At 36.8% G+C, this 22,151-nt stretch overlaps 2 protein-coding genes across 2 annotated transcripts in view; both read right to left on the bottom strand.

Moving 5' to 3' along the window:
- Positions 1-103: 103 nt before the first annotated feature.
- On the bottom strand, positions 104-12,834 carry cab39l (calcium binding protein 39-like). Its single transcript, XM_079811728.1, has 9 exons — positions 12,474-12,834; positions 9,480-9,612; positions 7,351-7,515; positions 5,439-5,557; positions 5,007-5,175; positions 4,293-4,352; positions 4,141-4,206; positions 3,918-4,061; positions 104-1,637 (listed from the first exon to the last, which is right to left on the bottom strand). Exons 2-9 carry the CDS (start codon positions 9,579-9,581, stop codon positions 1,458-1,460), a joined length of 1,005 nt encoding a protein of 334 aa, XP_079667854.1. The 5' UTR covers positions 9,582-9,612; positions 12,474-12,834; the 3' UTR covers positions 104-1,457.
- Positions 12,835-15,858: 3,024 nt separating this feature from the next.
- Positions 15,859-22,151, bottom strand: part of mcf2la (mcf.2 cell line derived transforming sequence-like a) — a 93,387-nt gene continuing 87,094 nt past the window's right edge. The window contains exons 29-32 of the mRNA XM_079811711.1: positions 19,741-19,850; positions 19,536-19,648; positions 17,367-17,470; positions 15,859-17,276 (exon numbers count right to left, since the gene is read on the bottom strand). Coding sequence (XP_079667837.1) covers positions 17,197-17,276; positions 17,367-17,470; positions 19,536-19,648; positions 19,741-19,850 — 407 coding nt within the window. The 3' untranslated portion in view covers positions 15,859-17,196. The remainder of the gene's footprint in view (positions 17,277-17,366; positions 17,471-19,535; positions 19,649-19,740; positions 19,851-22,151) is intronic.

Raw genomic sequence — 22,151 nt, 5'->3', positions numbered from 1 at the left:
GCTTCACACTTTGAATGATTGCCCAAACCACCTGAACATAATTTATCATCACAGAAAACTAAAGGCGACTGTAAAAAAACAACAAAACACTGAATCGATCAACTGTAGAGGAAAAAAGAATGAAATTTAATGAATTTTCTTCAACAGCATAACTCAAATATAGTGAGTTAAAGAGGTTCATTGCTTAATCAAGCTAAATATGCTCAATGAGAACATATTAAAAACAAAATTAAATTAAGCTCCCCCTTCCAAAATTTCTTCTCAAATGAAAAAAAGAAGAGTAAATTAACAACTCAAGAACAAAAGGCACCTGTTTTGTACATTTGCGTCCTCATTTCGTCTTGTTTATCAGCTATGCAACAATCTACTTCTGTCAAAATCATCATAGACAGCTGAATTATGGGTTATAGCACAAAATACATACTACAGTAAAAGGAATACTATAGTATAGAAATGAATATTACACTACAGCTGCACGACAGTATAAGAAGTACTTTAGTATGATGTACTAAAGTTAACAAATCCTATAGCACTAAGGACACTATAGTATAGAGCATACGATAGCAATGCCGAAGCACTATAGATTTACCTCACTGATCTACATGAAATCTACGAGTTGGAATATACACTGGTTCACTTTAGTTGACTTTAAGATTCTTCTAAAATGGCAACCACCCTAAGAGTAAAATCAGCTTTAGGTAAACATCAAATAAAAATATATAAAACAAAACAGCGATGCTTTCTGATCGAAAAAAAAAAAAAAAAAAAAAACGGCCAGGCAGCAAATCAAAATGTACATGAAGACCCACACATGCGCTTCCTGTTTCAGCTCAGATGAACAATAATTAAAATACTGATAAATGAATTCATCCTTCTACATAATTCTTATAAAACACAAACAGAGTAAAGAGAACAGGGAGGAAATGATCAGGTTTGTAGTGTTCGGAATAAAATAAAAGCGAAAGCAAGTCGTTCTGATGCCCGAGAAAAGAGGAATGCAAGAATGAAGATTAGTGCAGTTACAAATCAACAACCCATAATTGATCATTTGGGAATTCCAGAAACATCTCTTCTGATTGTGGCGCTGTCGAAGCCAGGGAGAGTGTGGTGGAGTGTCCAGACTTGTGAAAAACATCCAGAAACGGAAAAATGAACGTTTACCTTTACTTCCTCATCCACAATGTGTCTCGGTGTTTTCTTCCTGTAACTTAAACTGGCTGATTCCTACTTTTAAATCATCCTATCATGGCACAAGAGTTTGCGAGAAAACAAAAAACAAAAAAGGAAAAGCAAATAAGAACAGAGAACATCAATGATCAGGAACCTTCTTTTGTAAGCCTCGGAACTAAGAGGAGACACATTTTTCAAGATTTTAAATAGAATTATTATTGTTAATATATTTTTTTTTGTGGGTTTTGTCGTTTTTTGTTTTTCCCTAATACTGCAATAGCTAAAGTTTAGGAGGCTGGTTTCTTTAGGTCTCGTATTTGTTTGACGAGGTACGTCTTTTCGTCGTTAAACTGCTCGTCGTCCGTGCGGTCCTTCTGAAAGTTGCTAAGGAAGTCGATGAGTTTCGTTTGGTTCTTCAAAAGAATGTCTACGATGGGCTGCGTTTTATTTGGATTGGCCACAAACACCTGAGGAAATACAAAGAAAGATTCTTACAATTATATACAACTATTTCAATCCCACACACAAAGCTATAATATGGAATATATTGCATATGAACCACTTTTATTGAATATAAGGGTCCCATTTTATATCAGGTGTCTTTAACTACTATGATCTAAATCAATTGTTAGGGACATTGGGCCTCATTCATGAAACACGAGCAAAATGAATGTGTGTAAATCGTTCGTAAAGCCGCTCTGACGTAAATTTTCGGATTCACAAAATGTTTTGTATTTTCAAAATGTTAGTTGGTATGACAAATGTACACCTGCTCCCTAGCCCGTGTAAATGGTGAGTAAAACAGTTGATTTGCCCCTTTTTTTTTTTTACTGTTCAACTTTGGGTAATAGGTCACTTTTTACCCAGGCATCCAATCACAGTGGAGGAGGAGCGGGACAAATATAACACAGACCAATCCTACACCAACTGAACAACAATGGAGAAGTTAATATTGCTTTTTTACAGCATTTTTATATTCAGTAATATTCTTCAAAATGAGATACTAGCAACACATTACTGCCATGGAAATTCTGTAGCATTGCAATCAAAGCACCTCAGCTGGAAAAATGCTGCACTTGCAAAGTGCTTTCAAGCGCCACCAGCTGGCCGTTTTCAGAAGAGCACCAGACATTTTTTAGCTGGCTAAAAATACTTTGCTGGACACACGATAATTAAATATTTATTGCTAGGCATATGGCCAATTAGTCTCTTTAGCATTTATGCAAAACACTGGAGCCAAACCTGAGAAAGAAGTCCAGAAGATTCCACAGCGTTTCTGGACGTGTCATTTGCAGTTTTAACTCAGGGGCAGGGATTATGCTAATTCTGAATGAGTGTGTACATGCACCCTATTAGCAAATGTTTGGAATTCATTAATATACACACGATTAACTACTGAATCTGTGGTATACGAAGCGTTTGTGAACCTGGAGGAGAGTTTTCGTAAAGGTCCATTTTACGCGCACATTACTTGTATATTAACAAAGGTTTCATGAATGAGGCCCATTGTACTTATTGTGTTGATGTTGTATTGCAAAACTGCTATTGAGGTGGGATACGGGTAAGGTTAAGAACCGGTTTGGTGGTATGGGGAGTTTAAAAGGGTAAGGGAAGGACCAATTTGTGTAATTATAGATATACACCGATCAGGCATGACAGGTGAAGTGAATAACAATGATTATCTCTTCGTCACAGCACCTGTTAGTGAGGGGGATATATTAGGCAGCAAGTGAACATTTTGTCCTCGAAGTTGATGTGTTGGAAGCAGGATGAGGGCTAGACGACAGGGTCAGAGCATCTCCAAAACAGCAGCTCTTGTGGGCTGTTCCCAGTCTGCAGTGGTCAGTATCTCTCAAAAGTGCTCCAAGGAAGGAACAGTGGTGAACCGGCGACAGGGTCATGGGCGGCCAAGCCTCATTGATGCACGTGGGGAGCGAAGGCTGGCCTGTGTGGTCCGATCAAACAGACAAGCTACTGTAGCTCAAAATTGCTCCAGAAGTTAATGCTGGTTCTGATAGAAAGGTGTCAGAATACACAGTGCATCTCAGTTTGTTGCGTATGGGGCTGCACAACCGCAGACCAGTCAGGGTGCCCATGCTGACCCCTGTTCACCGCCAAAAGCGCCAACAGTGGGCATGTGAGCTTCAGAATTGGACCACAGAGCAATGAAAGAAGGTGGCCTGGTCGGATGAATCATGTTACTTTGACACGTACCACCTAAGCATTGTTGCAGACCATGTACACCCTTTCATGGAAACGGTATTCCCTGGTTGGCTGTGTCCTCTTTCAGAAGGACAATGCGCCCTGCCACAAAGCAAAAATGCTTCAGGAATGGTTTGAGGAGCACAACGAGTGCTGAACAAACAAGTTACAGGACTTAAAGGATCTGCTGCTAACATATTGGTGCCAGATACCACAGCAGACCTTCAGGGGTCTAGTGGAGTCCATGCCTCAACGGGTCGGAGCTGTTTTGGCAGCCAAAGGGGGACCAACACAATATTAGAAAACGTTATGCCTGATCGGTGTATATAAAGTAAATATCAGTACAAAGTAAAAATATTTCAAATTATTAATTTAAAATGCATAGTAGTTAAAGACACTTAATATAAAGTAGGTCCATATGAATACAAGTCACTTTTTGATACTTTTTTGTCATTTTGGTCCTCGACACCCTCAATCCTGACATTGTATTTTCCATGCAAGGAAAAGAAGGAAGGAAAATTAAAATAGTGTCTACATTTTTGTACCTTAAAGACATGGAAAGCCTCAAACTGAATGTTGGGGCTCTTGTCTCTCAGGAGGTTCATCATGAGCTTCAGGTTCTCTGGTTTACTGATGTACCGTGTCATGACTGTGAAATTGTGTCTGTCCAGGAGCAGTTCACCCAGCAGCTGTCACACAAACACATGACGGCAGGATTAATGACAGGACGGGCTCTGGATGACAGAAATCAGATGTCAGAACACGCACCTTCAATGACTGTCTCTTGGTCACGTAGTTCTCAGAGTGAAGCAGTTTCTCGTAGTTGTCAAAAACCTGGAAGATCATTGAGAGTTATTAAACAAAAAAAATCTCAGCTTTTCAAAATTCGATGAAAAAATTTACCAAAACAAATATTTTACCGCATCGTAGTTCTGTTCTAAAAATTCCGACACTAGAACCTTGTGTCTTGTGAGCAAGTCCTGTAAAACAAAATCAATTTATTTAGTGAAATTTCACTCGTATCAGTTAGAGCTGCACGATTAATCAATAAAAGATTGCGATCTCATTTCTAAATGACAGCGATTCATAAACCTTTGACAAAATCACACCGGAACATTCAGATTGGCGCTGTTGTCATGTACACGTATGAAACAGCTTCGCCACTAGTCTTTTCAACCACACAGTGTCATTATTTCTCTGTTACAAATATTCATATTATCACAGAAGAACTGGGATAAAAGTTTACAGTTCGCATATAAACACTGATGTCTATGCAAGCGATCAAAGAGTAAATCACCTTGAAAGTAACTTCAAATAATGATTGTGACTTAAATTGATTTTTCATTGAAAAATTGAAGAGATTCGTGAAAAAAACATCCAGTAATAAGTGAAGTATTTCAGAGTGGGTCATTGAATCATTCATCCAAACAAATTCAGATTTATTAAACATTTAAATAGACTGCAGCAATCATCATTTTGTCAGAACCTCTAGTAAATGACATTTTGTTTAGTTGTCTGTTCAGAATCGTGATCTCTGTTTGAAACCCAAAAAAATCGTGATTCTCAATGTATCCAGAATCATGCAGCTCTAGTATCAATTAATAATGTGGTATTAAATAAAATATGGTGCTCACCTTAAAGGTGGCAAACGCATCAGAAGCGATGTCAAATGTGGACATCTCCACGTAGCTGAAGAAATCTTTAAAGTGTTCAGAGTGGAGGACGATTTTGGCGAGAGGTTCGTGCCGGATGCACTCGCGCAGCATAATCCCACAATTCAATGCCACCTGAGGGGTCTCATACCTGCCACGACATCACAGTAAAAATGTCACGTTCACACACAAACACACATTAATGCTTAACAGGGACCATGTTCAGGTAAATTAAGCTTAATGATTTTACATCTATTCCATGTTTGCTGTTCTGATTTTGATGCTGCAGGCATCCATTTATGGCTAAAATGGATGGAGGAAGGAAAACAGCAACATTTGGAAGCTTTTCCATGCAAGCAGTTTGTAGGTAACATGCTCACATGCTGCATTTCAAAAATACCTATCATTTCTCACCCTTTGAGTAAGATGAACAGAACTTCCTGATGAGAGCAGAAATATTCCACTGTTGGGCTGCGGGTTCCGATCTGCCTGCGCAGGATGTTGTTGAAGATCTGACAAACGTCCTTTTTACCCTGCACACACAAATAGACACCGTCAATATACCAATTATTAGAATCATGAATGAAAAGAAAGAAAGAGCATAAAATTACGTCTGAACAACAGTACAGACAGATATGACCCCAAAAGTTTGACTAGTAGTGTGTAGGGCTGGGCGATATGGCCAAAAAATGATATCGCTGTATGTTTTTGGTAAAATGGCGATATACAGTGTCTATATCTCAATATTGTCTACGTTTATCAATTTGGATTTTTTTTAAAAATAAAACATTTTTATTTAAAAAGATATATTATTTTGCCCAATGATGTCCTACAAACAATGTTGATATTGAAGGCTATGAAAACAAATATAGTTCATGTAATGTAGGCTATGCAATATATTATGTGCAAAAAGGGGGTTTAAATCTAAAAACAAAAATAATGATCACTAAACAAAAAAGCACAGACTAATTGTACTAGCCGACTTTTGATTACTCCATTATAATGGTCACTTTCATGAAAATACACTTACTTGTAGGTTTAAAATTCCACAAGTCATTCACTTGTCCGAGTAAAATTTAGCTTGTCCGAATTTTTTTTGTAAATATAATCTATTCTGAAGCAATATTCTCACCAGTGTTCAATCAGTGACATAATTAAAATCTGCATATTTGTGATATTTTTACCTTTTTATAAAGGGCATTTTTCCATAATCGTATTAAATATAGGCTATGCTTCAGCTTTCATTTTATATTTTTTAATTTGATCTATAAATTAAATTAGAATAAGACTCTATAGGCTGTTACCAATCAAATTAAATAATTTACACTGAAAAATTACAACTGCATTAAATAATGTTATGAGATTATTTTAAATATTTTTGAATATACACATAAGAAATGTTGGAAAGATGAAACTAAACTGCCAGTAGGTGGCAGCATGTGACCGTCTTAATGAGTGAGTCATTGAGTCGATTCGTTCAAACGGCTGATTCATTCAAGAATTAGGCGATCGCTTATGAATAGGTCATTGAATCTTTGATTCAACCGATTCATTCAAACGCTGAATCATTCAGTAACGCGCTGTTGCTGTGAGATGCGTAATGTTTTTTTTTTTGTGATCTTTGTTTGGAACCATTTTTACAGCTGAAATGCAACAAAAACAGCCCATATTGCATCTAAAATGTAAGTGACTTCATGTTAATTAATTGTTTATGGAACTGGCGTATGAAATCAGCGTCATTTTCAGTCGTGATGGTATTCAGGAAAACAACACTCGTTTGTGTGATGTTGCTTAACTGTATCATATGTTATAAATATAAAAACTACACAATTTTAACCGTGTATGTTAACGGAGTTTCTTTGAATGAGCGGCGCTCATTTGTTCCTCGAGAGGCTGCGCGAGCCTCAACAGCACAACCTTTTTAACGTCAGTTCGTTTTATATTATTATCCACTATCGACCTCCACTTACACTAACTGAATGCAGAATCATTATTGCACTTTGGTGATTCCCTAGTTATTTTTTGTTTTGACGTTTTACTCAGGATACTTGTCCGTCGGGCAAGTCAAATTATTTTTCACTTGCCCCTTCAAAAAATCCACTTGACCCTGACAAGCATTAATGTCGAGCCCTGAAAATGTATATTTTAGTCAGAATTATTGTGCTCCTATTGGCGCGCATGTGCGGGGCGGCGCTCATTCATCGTACAAAATCGATATACTGCCCAACCCTAGTAGTGTGTATATAATAAAATGATAATGTAATTATAAATGTCATGTCTTCTGTTGTAAATTCTAATGTAATTTGTTGTCTTAAAGCATCCTCACCTCAAAGTCGATGACCTGCAGGTTTTCCACCAGTGAGATGAGCAGGCCGCTGTTGTAGAGCTCTTGGGCCAGTTGGGCCACCGTTTCTGTGTGCGGCTCCTTATCATTAGTGCCGTACAAGATCTCCTTCATCGCCACCAGACATTTCGACACCTCCTCTGAAGCCTGACAAACACACAAAAATCACTTAAGTACTGCTACAAAATATCCTGCTAATTCAATACACCTCAGGTGTTTCAGAACATGTGTATGCAAAGCATATGGTATCAATGCCACATATTGCTCTGAACGCCTAAAAGGATTCTGGGTAATTTCACATGCATGCTCGTTATTCAAAGAACATCATTAGCTATTTATCAGCTGCTGCAGGGTTTGAAGGCATCGTGAAGCATATGGATTTTCCTCCAGCTGGAAGTGCCCCAGGCCCTCGGAATAACAATCAGCAGGTTTCCAGCACTTCAAACGCTCGACTTTAGCGCGAGGCTGATGAAAAGGGCCTTAGCAGGCAGGTGAAAATGAGCAAGAGGTCGGGCAGTGGAGCGATATTCCCACCTCTGCGACATCTTTCAACTCTCAGCACAAATATGAGAGCTTCCAGGAAGGAACCCAGCCTCCCGCTCATTTGGGTCTCTAATGGACGCTCTGAAAATGGGGTTCAGATCGAGTAAATTGGACCACTTAATCGACATCGAGATGAGTGCACTGCAAAAAATGCTTTTCTCACTTAGTATTTTTGTCTTGTTTTCGGTCCAAATATATCTGGGTAAATTATCTGCCAATGGAGTAGGAAAAATAATTTTGTTTCTGTTTGGGAAAGATTAAATTTTTTTTCTCCAGAAAACAAGAAAAAAATTGTTTTATCTAGTAGCCATTTTATCTAGGAATTTTTAGATATGACTAGAAACAAGAAAAAAAATACTAAATAAAAGCATTTTTGCAGTGTGGGTTAATTTACCTGAACTACCCCAATTCAACAAACAACTGGCATTCAATTTAGAAGCTCTTTTGGAAGAAAAAAAAAGCTATGTCTGGGTGATAACTTATGTAAAAGTCATCTAAAGAGGAATTCTGATTAAATTAAATCGTTTTTCAAATGCATATCCCAGACTGCATGTCCACATTAGTCACATTGCTCAAAAAAACAAAGGCCATTCATAGACATTTCCATGTCACACTTCCCTGAAAAGCAGATAATAAAAATGTTGAGCAGACTTTATGCCAATAGTCAAAAGTGTGGCTAAACACAGTTATAGTTATCAAAATGCATATCCACATTCTACTATAGGATCAGATTATTCATGTCCACAGCTGATCTAGTGCACTGGTTTAAACTCTTATTTGCCTGAGGCCATGCCTGCCTCTCTGAAAAAGCAAATGAAAAATGCAAAAACACAATGGAAAAAAACTCAGCAGTGGAAAGAAGCCTGATTTAGAACCTCTGATATTCTGGTTGAAAATGGCTATAATGTGTCTTAGGTTTAAGTTGTAGAGACCTAGGAAAACTTGAGCATCATCACTCAATAGTCAAATTCATTATGCAATCATCCGAGAGCTTCTGGAACAACCGGAATAGATAATGGAATGGAAAAAAATCCAATTCATTAAACCTTATTGTCACTTTTGTGCCATCTTAAACAGGCACTAAATGCACTGGAACATTCTTTTCAGTATAAACACCTCATTTGATGCAAATCGGGCTTATTAAAGTGATGGAGTGATGCTGCACAGTCGCAGTAAAGTATGCCATATTGCAGCGATCTGTTGATTTCTTTAAAAAGCTAGGAGTTGTGTTCATGAGTAACACTGTACTGTTGACTACTATTTTGAAGTGTTGTGTAATTACGAAATGTGTGGAGAACTGAAGTGAGAGAGTGAACAAGATGGATGAAGTTTGTTACTTGTCTTGTGTGCTTTATTACTTCTTACCAACTCCTGACAGATACCACAGCTAGCAATCAGATCCAGCATGCAAGATGCTTCTTACCAATAGTGCTCAGCACACCTTTTTTTTTGTTGCCATGTTTGTACTGCAATCTGATATAATTCCTATAGTAAATCAGGTTTTATCAGCAGGTGTAATTCACTGACTAACTGCTAAATGCCGTAATATGTTAACTTCTAACTCATACCTTCTCTGTCTTCTTGTCCTGTTTGACCAGGATGGAGAGGTTGTCCTTCAGGGTCTTCACAATTTCTGTGGGGTTCTTGTGAGATTTACCAAATAGTGGCATGGTAGCGGCCGTAGAATTCTAGCTTCAGAACCTGGAACAGAAAAAAATGAAAGAAATGGACACAAGTCAATGGTGTCGATGGCCCTCTAAAATTCTGACAACAAAACACTGAGACAGAAGACGAAGTCTACTAAAGTTTAAAAGGAGAATTATTTAACTGGGAAATATTACATTAATCAAAAGCAGGACACATACATATTGTACTTGCCTGAGTACCAATAGTGCCACCTAATTATTTTCTTCTAAAAATAAAAAGTATTTCTGTTATACATGTCAAACTTTTGATGACTTGAATGAGTAGGTAGGTCATAAGTAGTAGCGCAAACATCCCATTAAAACCAGTGTTATTTAAGTATTATTTATATACTATTATTGTATATAGTATCTTTTATATTTATACTATTTTAGTTAAGTTTGTCAGTTTTTGTTCTTTAAATATTTTGTTGGAACATTATATTTATTTGGTTTTACAGTAAGATATCAGCACAACATGCAATTTAGTATGAAAAACTATACTGAAAATACTTCTTTTTAGTTTTATTTATTACATTTCAATTTTACTTTTAATCATTTTAAGCCAATTTAAGCTGTAAATTCATCTAATATTTTTTTCATTTTTAGCTTTATTTCAATAACATTTTTTTTTAGAGCTTAAGTTCTTAACACAGATAAAAACTAATCACATTTCACTAAATATCAAAATAATTAAGAACAGTTATGATCTGAAATTCCACTTCAGAAAGTAAGTGGCTTTAATTATTATGTAAATTAAAGACAAAAACTCCATTCATTTTTCAAGCCTCATGCTAGCATATACTTTATATTAAATTATTATTCTCAGTTTGAGTCAATGTATCGGTTCACAGTAGAAAGCCATAGCCAAAAAAAAAAGCCATTTCGACAAGGTTGACACCAGAATGTGATGTGAGAGGAACTTTCAGCAGCGACCTAAACCACACAGTTATAATGAGGGGAATATTCACTGTTTTTCCGAGAGAACCAAATGAAACTTGTGACTGGTAATCCTGTGATCTAAGAAGCTAAGGTGTGTGTGTGTGTGTGTGTGGGAGAGAGAGAGTCCAAGAGTTGGAAATTTCCTGTTCCTCCACCTGTCAGCAGCTGATCTTTGAACAGATTCCTTTCCTATTAATGCTGCGTTTATACAATACATCTAACAATATTAGCACAGTAAGGCAAAGATTAATGATTACATTAAGTATATATAGTTGTGTTTGGACCTCCTGTAGAGGATTATTTTATTAATATTAAAGAAGGTTTTGAATTCACTGACCAAACTAGTCTTGGTCTGCAATCTAGGTGTGTTTAAAGACTGGGAATAACTTGCAATAATTCACTATGTAAACACTGACAGCAATAAAACCAAGACCTGACTCACCACAGTTATGAAATCATAAGTCATAACCGATATGGAGAAACACATGCCACCCTGACCTCCCCCACGTTTACTATCACCTTAACCATCAAAAGGCCCATCGCTGAGGAATGTCACATGACCACATTTATTTAGCAGCGAGTGAACAGGTCCTCTGTTTGCAGTGTGACAGTTTTAGGAATTTTATATAGTCCTCGGCAAAAAAAGAAGAAGCTCCACCTTTGTTTACAATCTGTAAATACCACCTCCAACACCCCAGCGGTGCAAAATTAGAAAATAAAACATGAAATGGAACGACTGGACATAGCCTAGATAAATGAGAGATAGATGCCAGAAACCAGTTTGAATTACTACCAAGGAATAGGGTACAAAACAAGGCCAGAATTCATAAAAAATATATATAAATGTGTGACAAAATGGGTAACAGAGTTGCAAATTCAGCTGTCAGTCAGCAGAAGCTAAACTAGTCTGTGACCAAAAGCTGAAAATTGTGCTTATTGATTAACTTATATTTCCATAAATTAAAGAAAGATATTTGGTAACAGGGTTCGACAGGCTGATCTTTAACACTAAAGTCAAGACTAAAACAAGGGGGAAAAGAATTTACTTCCCACTATGATGTAGAAAATATTCAAATGATGTCACTGCTTGGGTGTGACAATTTATGGAATGTTCCATGCAAGTATATCAAATAAGTAAAAATCATAATAAACATGCAGTAACAGGGTTGCTCAAAAAATAAATTTGGGACACAGCTAAACATATTTGGTCATTATATCTAAAGTTTTATTAAACGTGATAAAATGAATTTACAATGAACTGACTATCTTTTAAAATCAACATATCCATAAATTGTGTAATTAATTAGTTCTCCAAATAAAAACGGATTTGTAAACAGATTTTTTATTGGACTGCATATCACAGTACAAAGAAAATAAGGCGAAATGTATGCCATTCCAACGCCAGGCGTCAGATTTGTGTGTCATAAGCTCTATTAGGACTGTAGGGAAGCATCTGACAGAGCTGATATTGGGGTTATGTAGAATCGTGCAGAAATGCATGTGGAATTGAGTGAGCAGGCCCTTCAGAGCATGATCTGCTTGTGTTTGTGTTGCACTGAAGGCCTTGCAGTGGTGTGATCTGTTTCAGGCCTGTTCACTCAGTTCAACACAAACAGCAGCAGAATTACAGCGTGACACCGAGCGAGCTGCTTACAATGTAACACGCGAGCACAACGACGGACTGTAACAATGAAACGGATCAGACGCTGGCGGCTCAAACACTCACACAGCCTACACACTCAGTTTGCAAACCCTGTTACCAAAAACAAGCCCGACATGCGGAAAATTGGGCGTACGTTTAGCTTATTCTCTTGCGACACCAAAATAAAAGACACGCAGCGGTAGCCCGTGAGCCTGAGCTGCTGTTCGACGGTTTACGCCATATCTGGCTGCTATTTCGACATCGCGTTGGTAATGTCGGAAATGTTGAGTACTTACGGTGCTGCGATGTAATTGTGTCTTCTGCGGCTGCTGTGGTTCTGTGTGTGTGTTCGCGAGCAGCCGTCCTGATCACGCCAGCAGACTATGTGTGTGTGTGTGTGTGTGTGTGTGTGTGAGAGGCAGCGCGCGCGCGCTGGGCGAAACGTCAGAGGATAGTGTGTATGAGCGAATTAAACACTGACTGACTCAAACGCGTATATCTGCAAAAGACATGATGGGTTTGTAACACAAACTCCCTGTCTGGTGCCTTTCCGCGGCTGAAGAATGATCTGGGATCGGTATTGTGGCCGTCAGGGGCGGGTTGGTCTGTGACGTGCGAGCTGATCTCAGGTCAGATCTGCTGAAGCCGTCCTCCCGCACTGAGGCGAGGCGTCGTGTTGCCCGGATGTGGATGTGTTCAGACTGTATTATGAAGAGATATACTGGCTAAAATAAGTGCATGACTCATGATTTTGAATCACGACGTTTTAGACTAGTATCGCGTCATATGGGCTACCTGCCTGAACTATTGAACGACACCGTCACAGCCGAAGTCTGCGTGCGCAGTGCGCCACTGAAGCACTGGGACTCTGAGTCACACCAGCTCCAAACGAGCTGGGGCTGTTTCAGAAAACCTGGGCTATTTGTGAAGGTTACATTGAAACAAAAATCTAATGATGCAAAAAACAAAATTTCCAATAGCCTATACAATATGGTATTTTTTTCTTCTTCATGTTGGGTCTTGGACTATGTAAATATCTTATGTTTAAAATTGCAAATACCTAGTTCAAAACCCTCTTGGATAAGAATTATCCTCAGTTTTTTTATATTTCCTAATTGCACGAAATGTATATATTTTCTAAAAATTGTACACTGCATGTTTTACTTAAATTTTTTTTCTTGAATTGTTTAGGCCTATTCCATACACTGTATTGCCAAAAGTATTGGGACACTGACACCCCTCCAAATCATTGAATTCAGTATCAAGCACTAGGCATGCAGACGCTTCTACAAACATTTGTGAAAGAATGGCTCGCTCTCAGGAGCTCAGTGAATTCAAGCGTGGACCGTGATAGGTGGCCACCTGTGCAATAAGTACATTCATGAAATTTCCTCACTACTAAATATTCCACGGTCAACTGTTAGTGGTTTTATTAGCAATTGGGAACAACAGCAACTCAGCCACGAAGTGGTAGGCCACATAAAATCACAGAGCGGGGTCAGTGCACTGGACTCTAGAGCAGTGGAGACGTGTTCTCTGGAGTGACCAATCACGCTTCTCTGTCTGGCAATCCGATGGATGAGTCTGGGTTTTTTCAGTTGCCAGGAGAACGGTACTTGCCTGACTGCATTGTGCCAAGTGTAAAGTTTGGTGGAGGGGGGATTATGGTGTGGGGGTTGTTTTTCTGGGTTTGGCCTCTTAGTTCCAGTGAAAGGAAATCTTAACGCGTCAGCATACAAGACCAACTTTGTGGGAACAGTTTGGGGATGACCCCTTCCTGTTCCAACATGACTGCACACCAGTGCACAAAGCAAGGTCCATAAAGACATGGATGAGCGAGTTTGGTGTGGAGGAACTTGACTGAGTCCTGACCTCGACCCGATAGAACACCTTTGGGATGAATTAGAGCGGAGACTAAGAGCCAGGCCTCCTCGTCCAACATCAGTGCCTGACCTCACAAATGCACTTAAATTCCCATAAACACACTCCTAAACCTTGTGGAAAGCCTTCACAGAAGAGTTGAAGCTGTTAGAGCTGCAAAGGGTGGGCCAACTTCATATTAAACCCTATGGATTAAGAATGGGATGTCATTAAAGTTCATGTGCATGTAAAGCCAGGCGTCCCAAAACCTATGGCAATATAGTGTATTTTACTAAATATTTATATATCAAGTTTTGATTGAAAATTAGATTGTACCATAAACGTTTAATTTCCACCATTATCTTTTGTTATCAGAAAGCGGATTAAAGTGTATAAAAACATGGCAAATTATTATCATAGGCTAATTAAGGGAAATTGTTTTATTTTATAGTCTTAATATTACCTGTTAATATTTATAAATCAAGTTTTAAAAATAAAATTCTATCACAAAAGCTTACCCATTCTTCTTTTATGATCATAAATGATTTCAATAAATACATTCTTATTAGTTCCTCCTGGGACCCAGGAATACACTGTATTTTAGTGAATTTCTCTGACACCAATACATGTCACATGTTTAGATGTCCTGTAAAGAGCACATTCAGGGCTTTTCAGAGGTACCAAACATTTGGAGGTTTCACAATGACAACTGCCTCTCCTTGGACTTTAAAAATGGCTAACATTAATGTAGTGATCAAATTTAACACTTTTATGGAAATATGATAATATTTTGTAATTATCATTTAAATCGGACTAATTTTTGAATTGTTTGTTATAAATCAACATCTCAGCAAAATGTTATGGGGTTTCAAAATAAAACATGACTCACTGTTACGAAACAGGGAATTGATTTCCTAAATGTCCACTGTAGAGGACACCGGGACTTAAATCATGTTTATCAGGCATTTTGGGAGACACGACAAGTGAATAGGAAAAGAAGTTATATTTCAATATTACTATTAAATATAAGATATTATGAAAATCTTGCCAATTACTACTCTCATTATTACACTTCTATTTTCATTACATGTTGCTCCAAGAACACATTAATATGCAAATTAGATACAATGTATAGACACATTGTATATAATGGAAAACCTGCTTATGGCCATTTTACACACATATTCCATAATGCAATCATTCTGTTATATCTTTCATAACATAGTGGAGTCATCTTTATACAAAGTTTCATGTAAAAAAAATCCTGAAACCTAAAAATTGATTGGTGATTTTAAAAAACCCAGTGTTTTTGCCTATTCGTGTCTTTTAATTTTTTTTTTTTTTTCAAAAATTTTATTTTTCCATTTTGTTCTTATGCTCTAAACAATGTAATGACACGAAAACATATTTATGGTTATCAGGAGGATATGGTAATTATATTATCAAGGATTTAATTTTTTTATAGTCTTAATATTTATAAAATGAAATGTTATCACAAAAGTTTCCCCATTCACTCATGAAACAGATTTAAATGAATTTAGAAAGGTCTAATAATATGGTAAACCATCAAGTAAAATTTATTTGCAAAATCAAATACATCAGCGTTTTCATTGCGAGTTTAGATCTCAAAATTCTGATATTATTTCGTGCAATTGAGAGTTCATATCTTACAATTCTGACTTTTTTTTGCATTTTATTTTGACTCTCGCAATTCACAACTTTAAGATCGAAATGACCAAACGTAATCTTTAAAGCAGAAATGAGAGCGATGTGGGAAAAACACGATATTTCCTAGACAAATGTGAGCCAGCAGAAGAGGATAGAATGTTTCAGTGAAGTTTATTTCAGCCTAAGCACTTTAAATTCATTCATCTCATACAACCTCTTAGATACATATTTACACATATACACAGATACGAGCCTAATACAGGAAAATATTTTAATGTCAAATGAGAATACGATAAAAACGAACATGAGATAAAACATGCAGCAATGTGCCACATAAAATTTAAATAGATATTAACAACGCTTTTTGTATTGCCGAACACGTTAAAACAAAAGACAGTGTACAGTTATGGGAACATGAACACTGTGGTGTTCAAACGGTCAAAAATCCTTGATTGAACCAGCTGTCTGATTCTAGGATTATAGATGAACTTTGACAAATTAAAAAAAAAAAAATACTTATTTGACAAAAGGTTCTGACCTTTAAAATCAAGTCTTACAAAAGTTGAGTGCTGGTTACAACACGCCAATGATCACTTTCCAGACTTTACATTTCAAACCATCCGAATTAAACAATCTGTGGTGACGTACAGGAAAATAAATTGCATAAAACGTGAACACAATTGGTATGTTGTTACTGGAAAATTTGTACACGAATGGTGCTGAACAGTAAAGTGACAAATACAACAAAATACAATTCATTGACACACAACAATAGTGGTCATAATATACAATATGTATAGATATAATATATATATATTTACTGTTTTAATGAAAAACATGAGATAAAAGTTAATATCTGTACAAATCTTCTTTTACAGGAAATAATTTAAACTATACAGCTGTTTAAGATTAATACATACAGTGAAGAACAGGACTTTTCACCAGGCATAACCTCAAAAATCTTTATGGTATAAAACGACGTTTCATTGTCTTGCTGCTACAGCAAATCAGACAGGAGCTTTAGACGTCAGACATTCCAAAAAGACACTGATATTCTCAACGCAAGATCAATAAAAACCAGTGGAAGCTCATGTGGTCGTACATTAAAGTCCAACGAGAGTCCTTTTTATGTATATTTAAAGACTTTTTAAACCGCAGGCCACTCTGATGTTAATGCCGACTCGACCAAACACTCTTTTAATCTTTGAGGAAATGCATGCAGATGCGAAACCAACGGCATCGCGCGATACTTTCAAAGTAAAGGAGAATTTGAATGGGAACATTTGAGCTACCTTTTTTCTCTCTCTTATGAAGGAGAGACGGTTGAGAAAGGGCGACGCTCTATATAAAATATCCTGAATAGCGCATATCGACCGCAGAGGTCGATTCCTTTCTCGGTTGAGGAGGTTAAATACAGTACAAAGGCTCGAGGAGCTTCAGTAGAAAGTGCACTGTGTAGGAGCTGCCACAAGGCGCTGGAGCAGCGGGGCTTCAGGCTTTGATGTCGGAGAAGCTTGTGTAGGTTTCGCTGCAGCTGGACGACGTGCTGAGGTTTCCAGACCCGCTGCCTTCTGTGGGGAAAAACATGCATGCACTCGCATGAGCTAAATTCATGACGGGGATTTATTGTGTGGTGGGTGAAAAGCAGGAAGTCGCGTTACCTGAGCTGGAGAGAGATTGGGAAGATTTGGATTCTCGGATGAGAGTGAGCAGGTTTGCAGCAGGGACCCAGCCCTCCTTACTGGTTCGCAGATTACGTACAAACCTGGAAAACAAAAAAAACAAAAACATCAATATCACACCAGCCTCTGCTTACAGGAAACATGCGATTCTAATTTGGTCATCTTACAAACATCAAAAGGAGCCCAGATAATAAATGTATGTGTGGAATGTACTTGTCATTCATAAGATCCAACACTCAAAATACCTAAATGGACATAGATATTTTAAATATGCCCTGAGGTATTCCTCTGTGTCATTTCCTGTTGTTTAACATTTTATATGTTTTACAATATTCTATTAAGCCTATGAAATTAGGAGTAGGTTATGATGATGTGTATTATTTACGGCTTTACTTTTGTATTTGATGCATTTATAGTGCATTTTACATATAAAAGTATTTAAATTAATATATTATTAATAATATATAAAAACAATTTAAGTATAATTAATTCAGTTTTGGTGTGGACAAATTCTTGTAAAGTAAAAGTAAAATAAATAATATTAAAATATTCTAAGTATAACCTAAATGCAATGGTAAAACACACAAAATGTGAAATAAAAACTATTTTATTTTCCCTAAATAATTATTGTTTTTATTGAAGGATACTGGAATCACAAAATGAATCGTGGTGAATTTATTCAGTATATTAAAATAATTAACCAAGCTAATATATCAATAAAATGTTTGAAAACAAGCAGCTTTTTCATAATTACAGCAGAAATATCTAGTGAATATTGTGTTAGACAAAGGGGGGCCTTTGTCAAATCACAAAAAAAAATAAATATTGTTAAAACAAAAATAAAATAAAATGCAAATATTTGTTTGCCTTTGAAACTAACTGAAATAAGTTTACGTGAAAACAAAAAATACTGAAAATAAATACATGCTAATACTATGCAAAAAATATAAAACTGAAATAAAGAAAAATAAATAAATATTACTCATTTAATGAATAAAAAATAAATAAAAACTTGTATTGCCATATCAGCATCTGTGGCTATTTTCATGGCAAGATCAATATATTAAAAATAAATATAAATAAGTAATATATATATTTTTTTTAATAAAAATTAAACTACATTGAAAGACACTGAAAATATAAAAATAAAAGCGAACTGTATATATTAATTAAAATAATATTTAAAATAATTTTAGTATATAAATAATACTAAAATCACACTGATACACAAATTTATTTCAATTGGTTGATTCAACAAAACAAAAAAAGATCCATTGAATTAAATTGTTAATTTATTAAAAACCACAAAAGATGTTTTTGAGTCATAACGGTTTGGAATGTGGAAGATGAGGATGAGTAAAGGATTGACATAATCCTGAATGTGTGAATCAGTGGCGAAGCTACGCCTGGGCCCACCCACTTTAAATTGTGGCCCACCCAATAAATAGCTGGTAATTTTCCAAAAAGTAATTTAATAAGCAATAATAATTTTAATAAATGTCTTATCACACTATAACTTTATTTATCAAATGCAATTTTCCATGGTCAATTGCAGGGTTTTGAAGTTTCCCCTCTCCCTGCATTTCACACGCTTGTCAAACAAAAAAAACTGAAATATTCCAGAAGGACATGCAAAAGTAAGTACAAACATTTATCGTCTATAGTTCTAGTTAAACGATTCTAAACATTAATTCATATCATCTGTTTGGTGCAACCTCGTATTTCCATATTGTGTCATTTTTATTTATTTATTTATTTTCATAAATCATTACTATTGGTCACCATTTACGTCTCCCTGTGGGTTTTGCAAATATTTAACCAAAGAAAAGTATTAAAAAGAGCTTGTGACTAAACCTCGTAACTCGATTGGCTCTTCAAACCTGTAAGTTGAAGAAAACGCAAATGCACTTACTGCCTCAGATGCAGCTGTTAATAACACATGCTTCTCTGACATTCTAGGACATTCGCTGGTCAAAAACCACATAACTCCATTTGAGCTCTGACCATATATAAAATCATTCATTCATGTATTATTTGCTGCTTTGTAAATTTGAACTTGAAACCTTGCTGTGTTTTTTCTTCTGATAATTTGGCATGAAGGCCCACCCGTTTGAACATTTCTGGCCTCGCCCCTGGTGTGAATCTTACCAGCGTCCATCGTCTCCCTCTCTCACCAGCTCCACCGTGTCTCCACTCTTAACCGTCAGCTCCTGTGGTCCGCTTTTATCATGGTCAGCTACTACCACGTACCTGCCTGGAGACTACATGCAAAAAACAAACACGAGTCAGACCATCAGTGCTCAAACAAACATAGGACACAAGGAATTGTGCAGCAAAGAGTGCTTGGACTCACCAGTTTCTTCCCTCCCTCATCCTCAGGATCAGAGTTCATGGGGTCCTCAGCGCTCGAGTAACCGTCGTTCTCCTCAGACGCATCCATAGACAGCGATGCCTTGGTGAAGCCTTGTGGAAGAGAGGGCGGGTGAAACGAATGCAACATTTGGATTATGGTAAGACAACGAAAGAGAGGGTGCTCTACATAGATGGCGTGTGGAAGATGAAGAAGAGACTGGCTCTGTTTCAAAACGTAGTCAGCTCTTTTGTCTATTCCTTAAATATACAAAAGGCAACATCTAACTGTCATGGAACCTCACTCTAAGAAGAAAAGAACCTTGAAGTTCCTGTCAGGCACGACATATATAGAACCTTTAAGGGGCTCCCATCATAGGATCATTCTATGGGTTTAGTTTTAATTCATTTTTCATTTTATTTAAATTGTATGAATTAAACAGCTTGTAAAAATACTTTATCAGAATAAAAAACACTGAAATATCCCATTACAAATGACATCCATAGAGACAGAGCGTATTTCTAACGCTCTCCATTGACTTTGCATTGCGTGAGGCTGCATCCTTGTCATTTTGGGCTTATAACAAAAAACAGAACAATGTCTAAAAGCTGATATGTGACAAAGTGTCCAGCAAACAAGCTAAAAAACACAGACATAAGTTTTTATAAGCTGTAGACCCAAAAAAAACGAGAGTTTAAGGAGACAAAAGTGGATAAAGGCAGTAAAACGTGACGCTTCAGCAGGAAGAATGGGTACATTTTGGGATCCTGACACTCAGTATGCCTCAGTATGCGTATGTGTGCAGTAAACATGTTGTCACTGTTAAGTCAAATATCCAAATGTCAGTTTTATGTTATATTTACTGTCGCTGATCACGTTCCCCTCTAGTGGGTGTAGTTCTCAGCGTAATATAACGTGTCATGCTCTGTCTAATGGCCTAAATCCACTTTTTTGTCCTTAAACGCTCGTTTTTTGGGTCAACCGCTTATAAAAACCTCTGGGTTTTTGGTTGTGGGTTTTGTTTGGCTTGTTTGCTGTACACTTTGTCACATATCCGCTTTTAGACATTGTTCTGTTTTTTGTTATAAGCCCGAAATGACAAGGAGGAGCTTCACGCAATGCAAAGTCAATGAAGAGCATTCGATTATTCCCCCCCCCCCCCGGTGGGCGTGGTCTTCAGATTATGACGCGTGTCGCTCTGTCTCTATAAGTATTATGCAATCATTTAAGACATTTCTCCTTATATAGAACCTTTTTGAAGTCAAGAACCCTAGGGTTCTATATTGAACTCAATTGAAACATTATTCTGAGTGATTTGAAACGCTCCACATAAGCAGTAATGTGCCACACTAATAGAGTTCTTTAATCATTCCCTCGGGTCATTTTGACCCAAAATTAATTTTTAAACATTCTTTTTAAAAATTGAGTGTCCATCGAAGTGGTCCAAGACCATAGGACTTTTTTCACACTTGAACCATGAATACACACAAAAAAGGATTCAAGGAGTTTATGTGGTTGTAATAAAAAAAAGTAACAAATCCTTCACTCACGGGTCAATTTGACCCCCTAAGAAATGAATGTAATGCGAGGAATGCTTCACTGCACACAGAAGAACCTAAAAATGCTCAAAACTAAAACTAAAATTGTTAAAACTTTATACATTTTTGTTTTTTTATAATGTCTACATGTGTATCTGAATGCATACTGAAGAGATAAACTTGAGAACTGACTTTAAGACCCAGTGGAACAGCTCATTTGGTCCATTTAAAGCTATAAGGCCATCTAGTGGCAAGAGTCATGAAATGTTATATTAAATGTTATAATTTTTTTTTCCTCACAATAGGTCGCAGAGACAGGCAAATTGATCCAATGTGAGATATTTTGAGCTGATTTGAATTTAAGTCGAAAGAATGTGCTAAAATTATATTATTTATTGATAAAATTCAGTAATTCAAAAGGTAAATTAAAAAAATGTCCCAAAAATGCATTTAAAAGCTTTCTGGACAACAACAACAACAAAACATAATTTTAGGGCTTCAGGTCATTTTGTCCCGCGAGGGAAGGATTTGTTACAGGATGCTTGGGATTTCAGTAGAGTTTGGCATTGACATGTTGCTAAGCTAACAACACAATAGCACATCTAGCACACTAATAGTAAATTTGTTTATTCATATAGTTGTCATTTCTCTCAACCAAATTTACCATCTTGGATGGATGTTTTCACTGAGCTTGTCGCATGACGGAATTGCCAGTTGATGTAAAAGATGCATGAAGTAATAATTTTGAAGAACAGATTTTGCTTTGGGAGTGTGCATGTGATGCTTATGTGGACTAGGCACACTAGGTTTTGAAATGGAGCCAGGGCCTCTTTATCTCATAATCCATTTTAAAAGAGGAACAGCTCTAGGCACTGA

This window comes from Gobio gobio (assembly GCF_949357685.1).
Source record: "Gobio gobio genome assembly, chromosome: 3".
NCBI classification, from domain to species: Eukaryota; Metazoa; Chordata; class Actinopteri; order Cypriniformes; family Gobionidae; genus Gobio; species Gobio gobio.
Note: the sequence above shows the minus strand (reverse complement) of the source record. Positions and strands in the feature narration are given on the sequence as shown.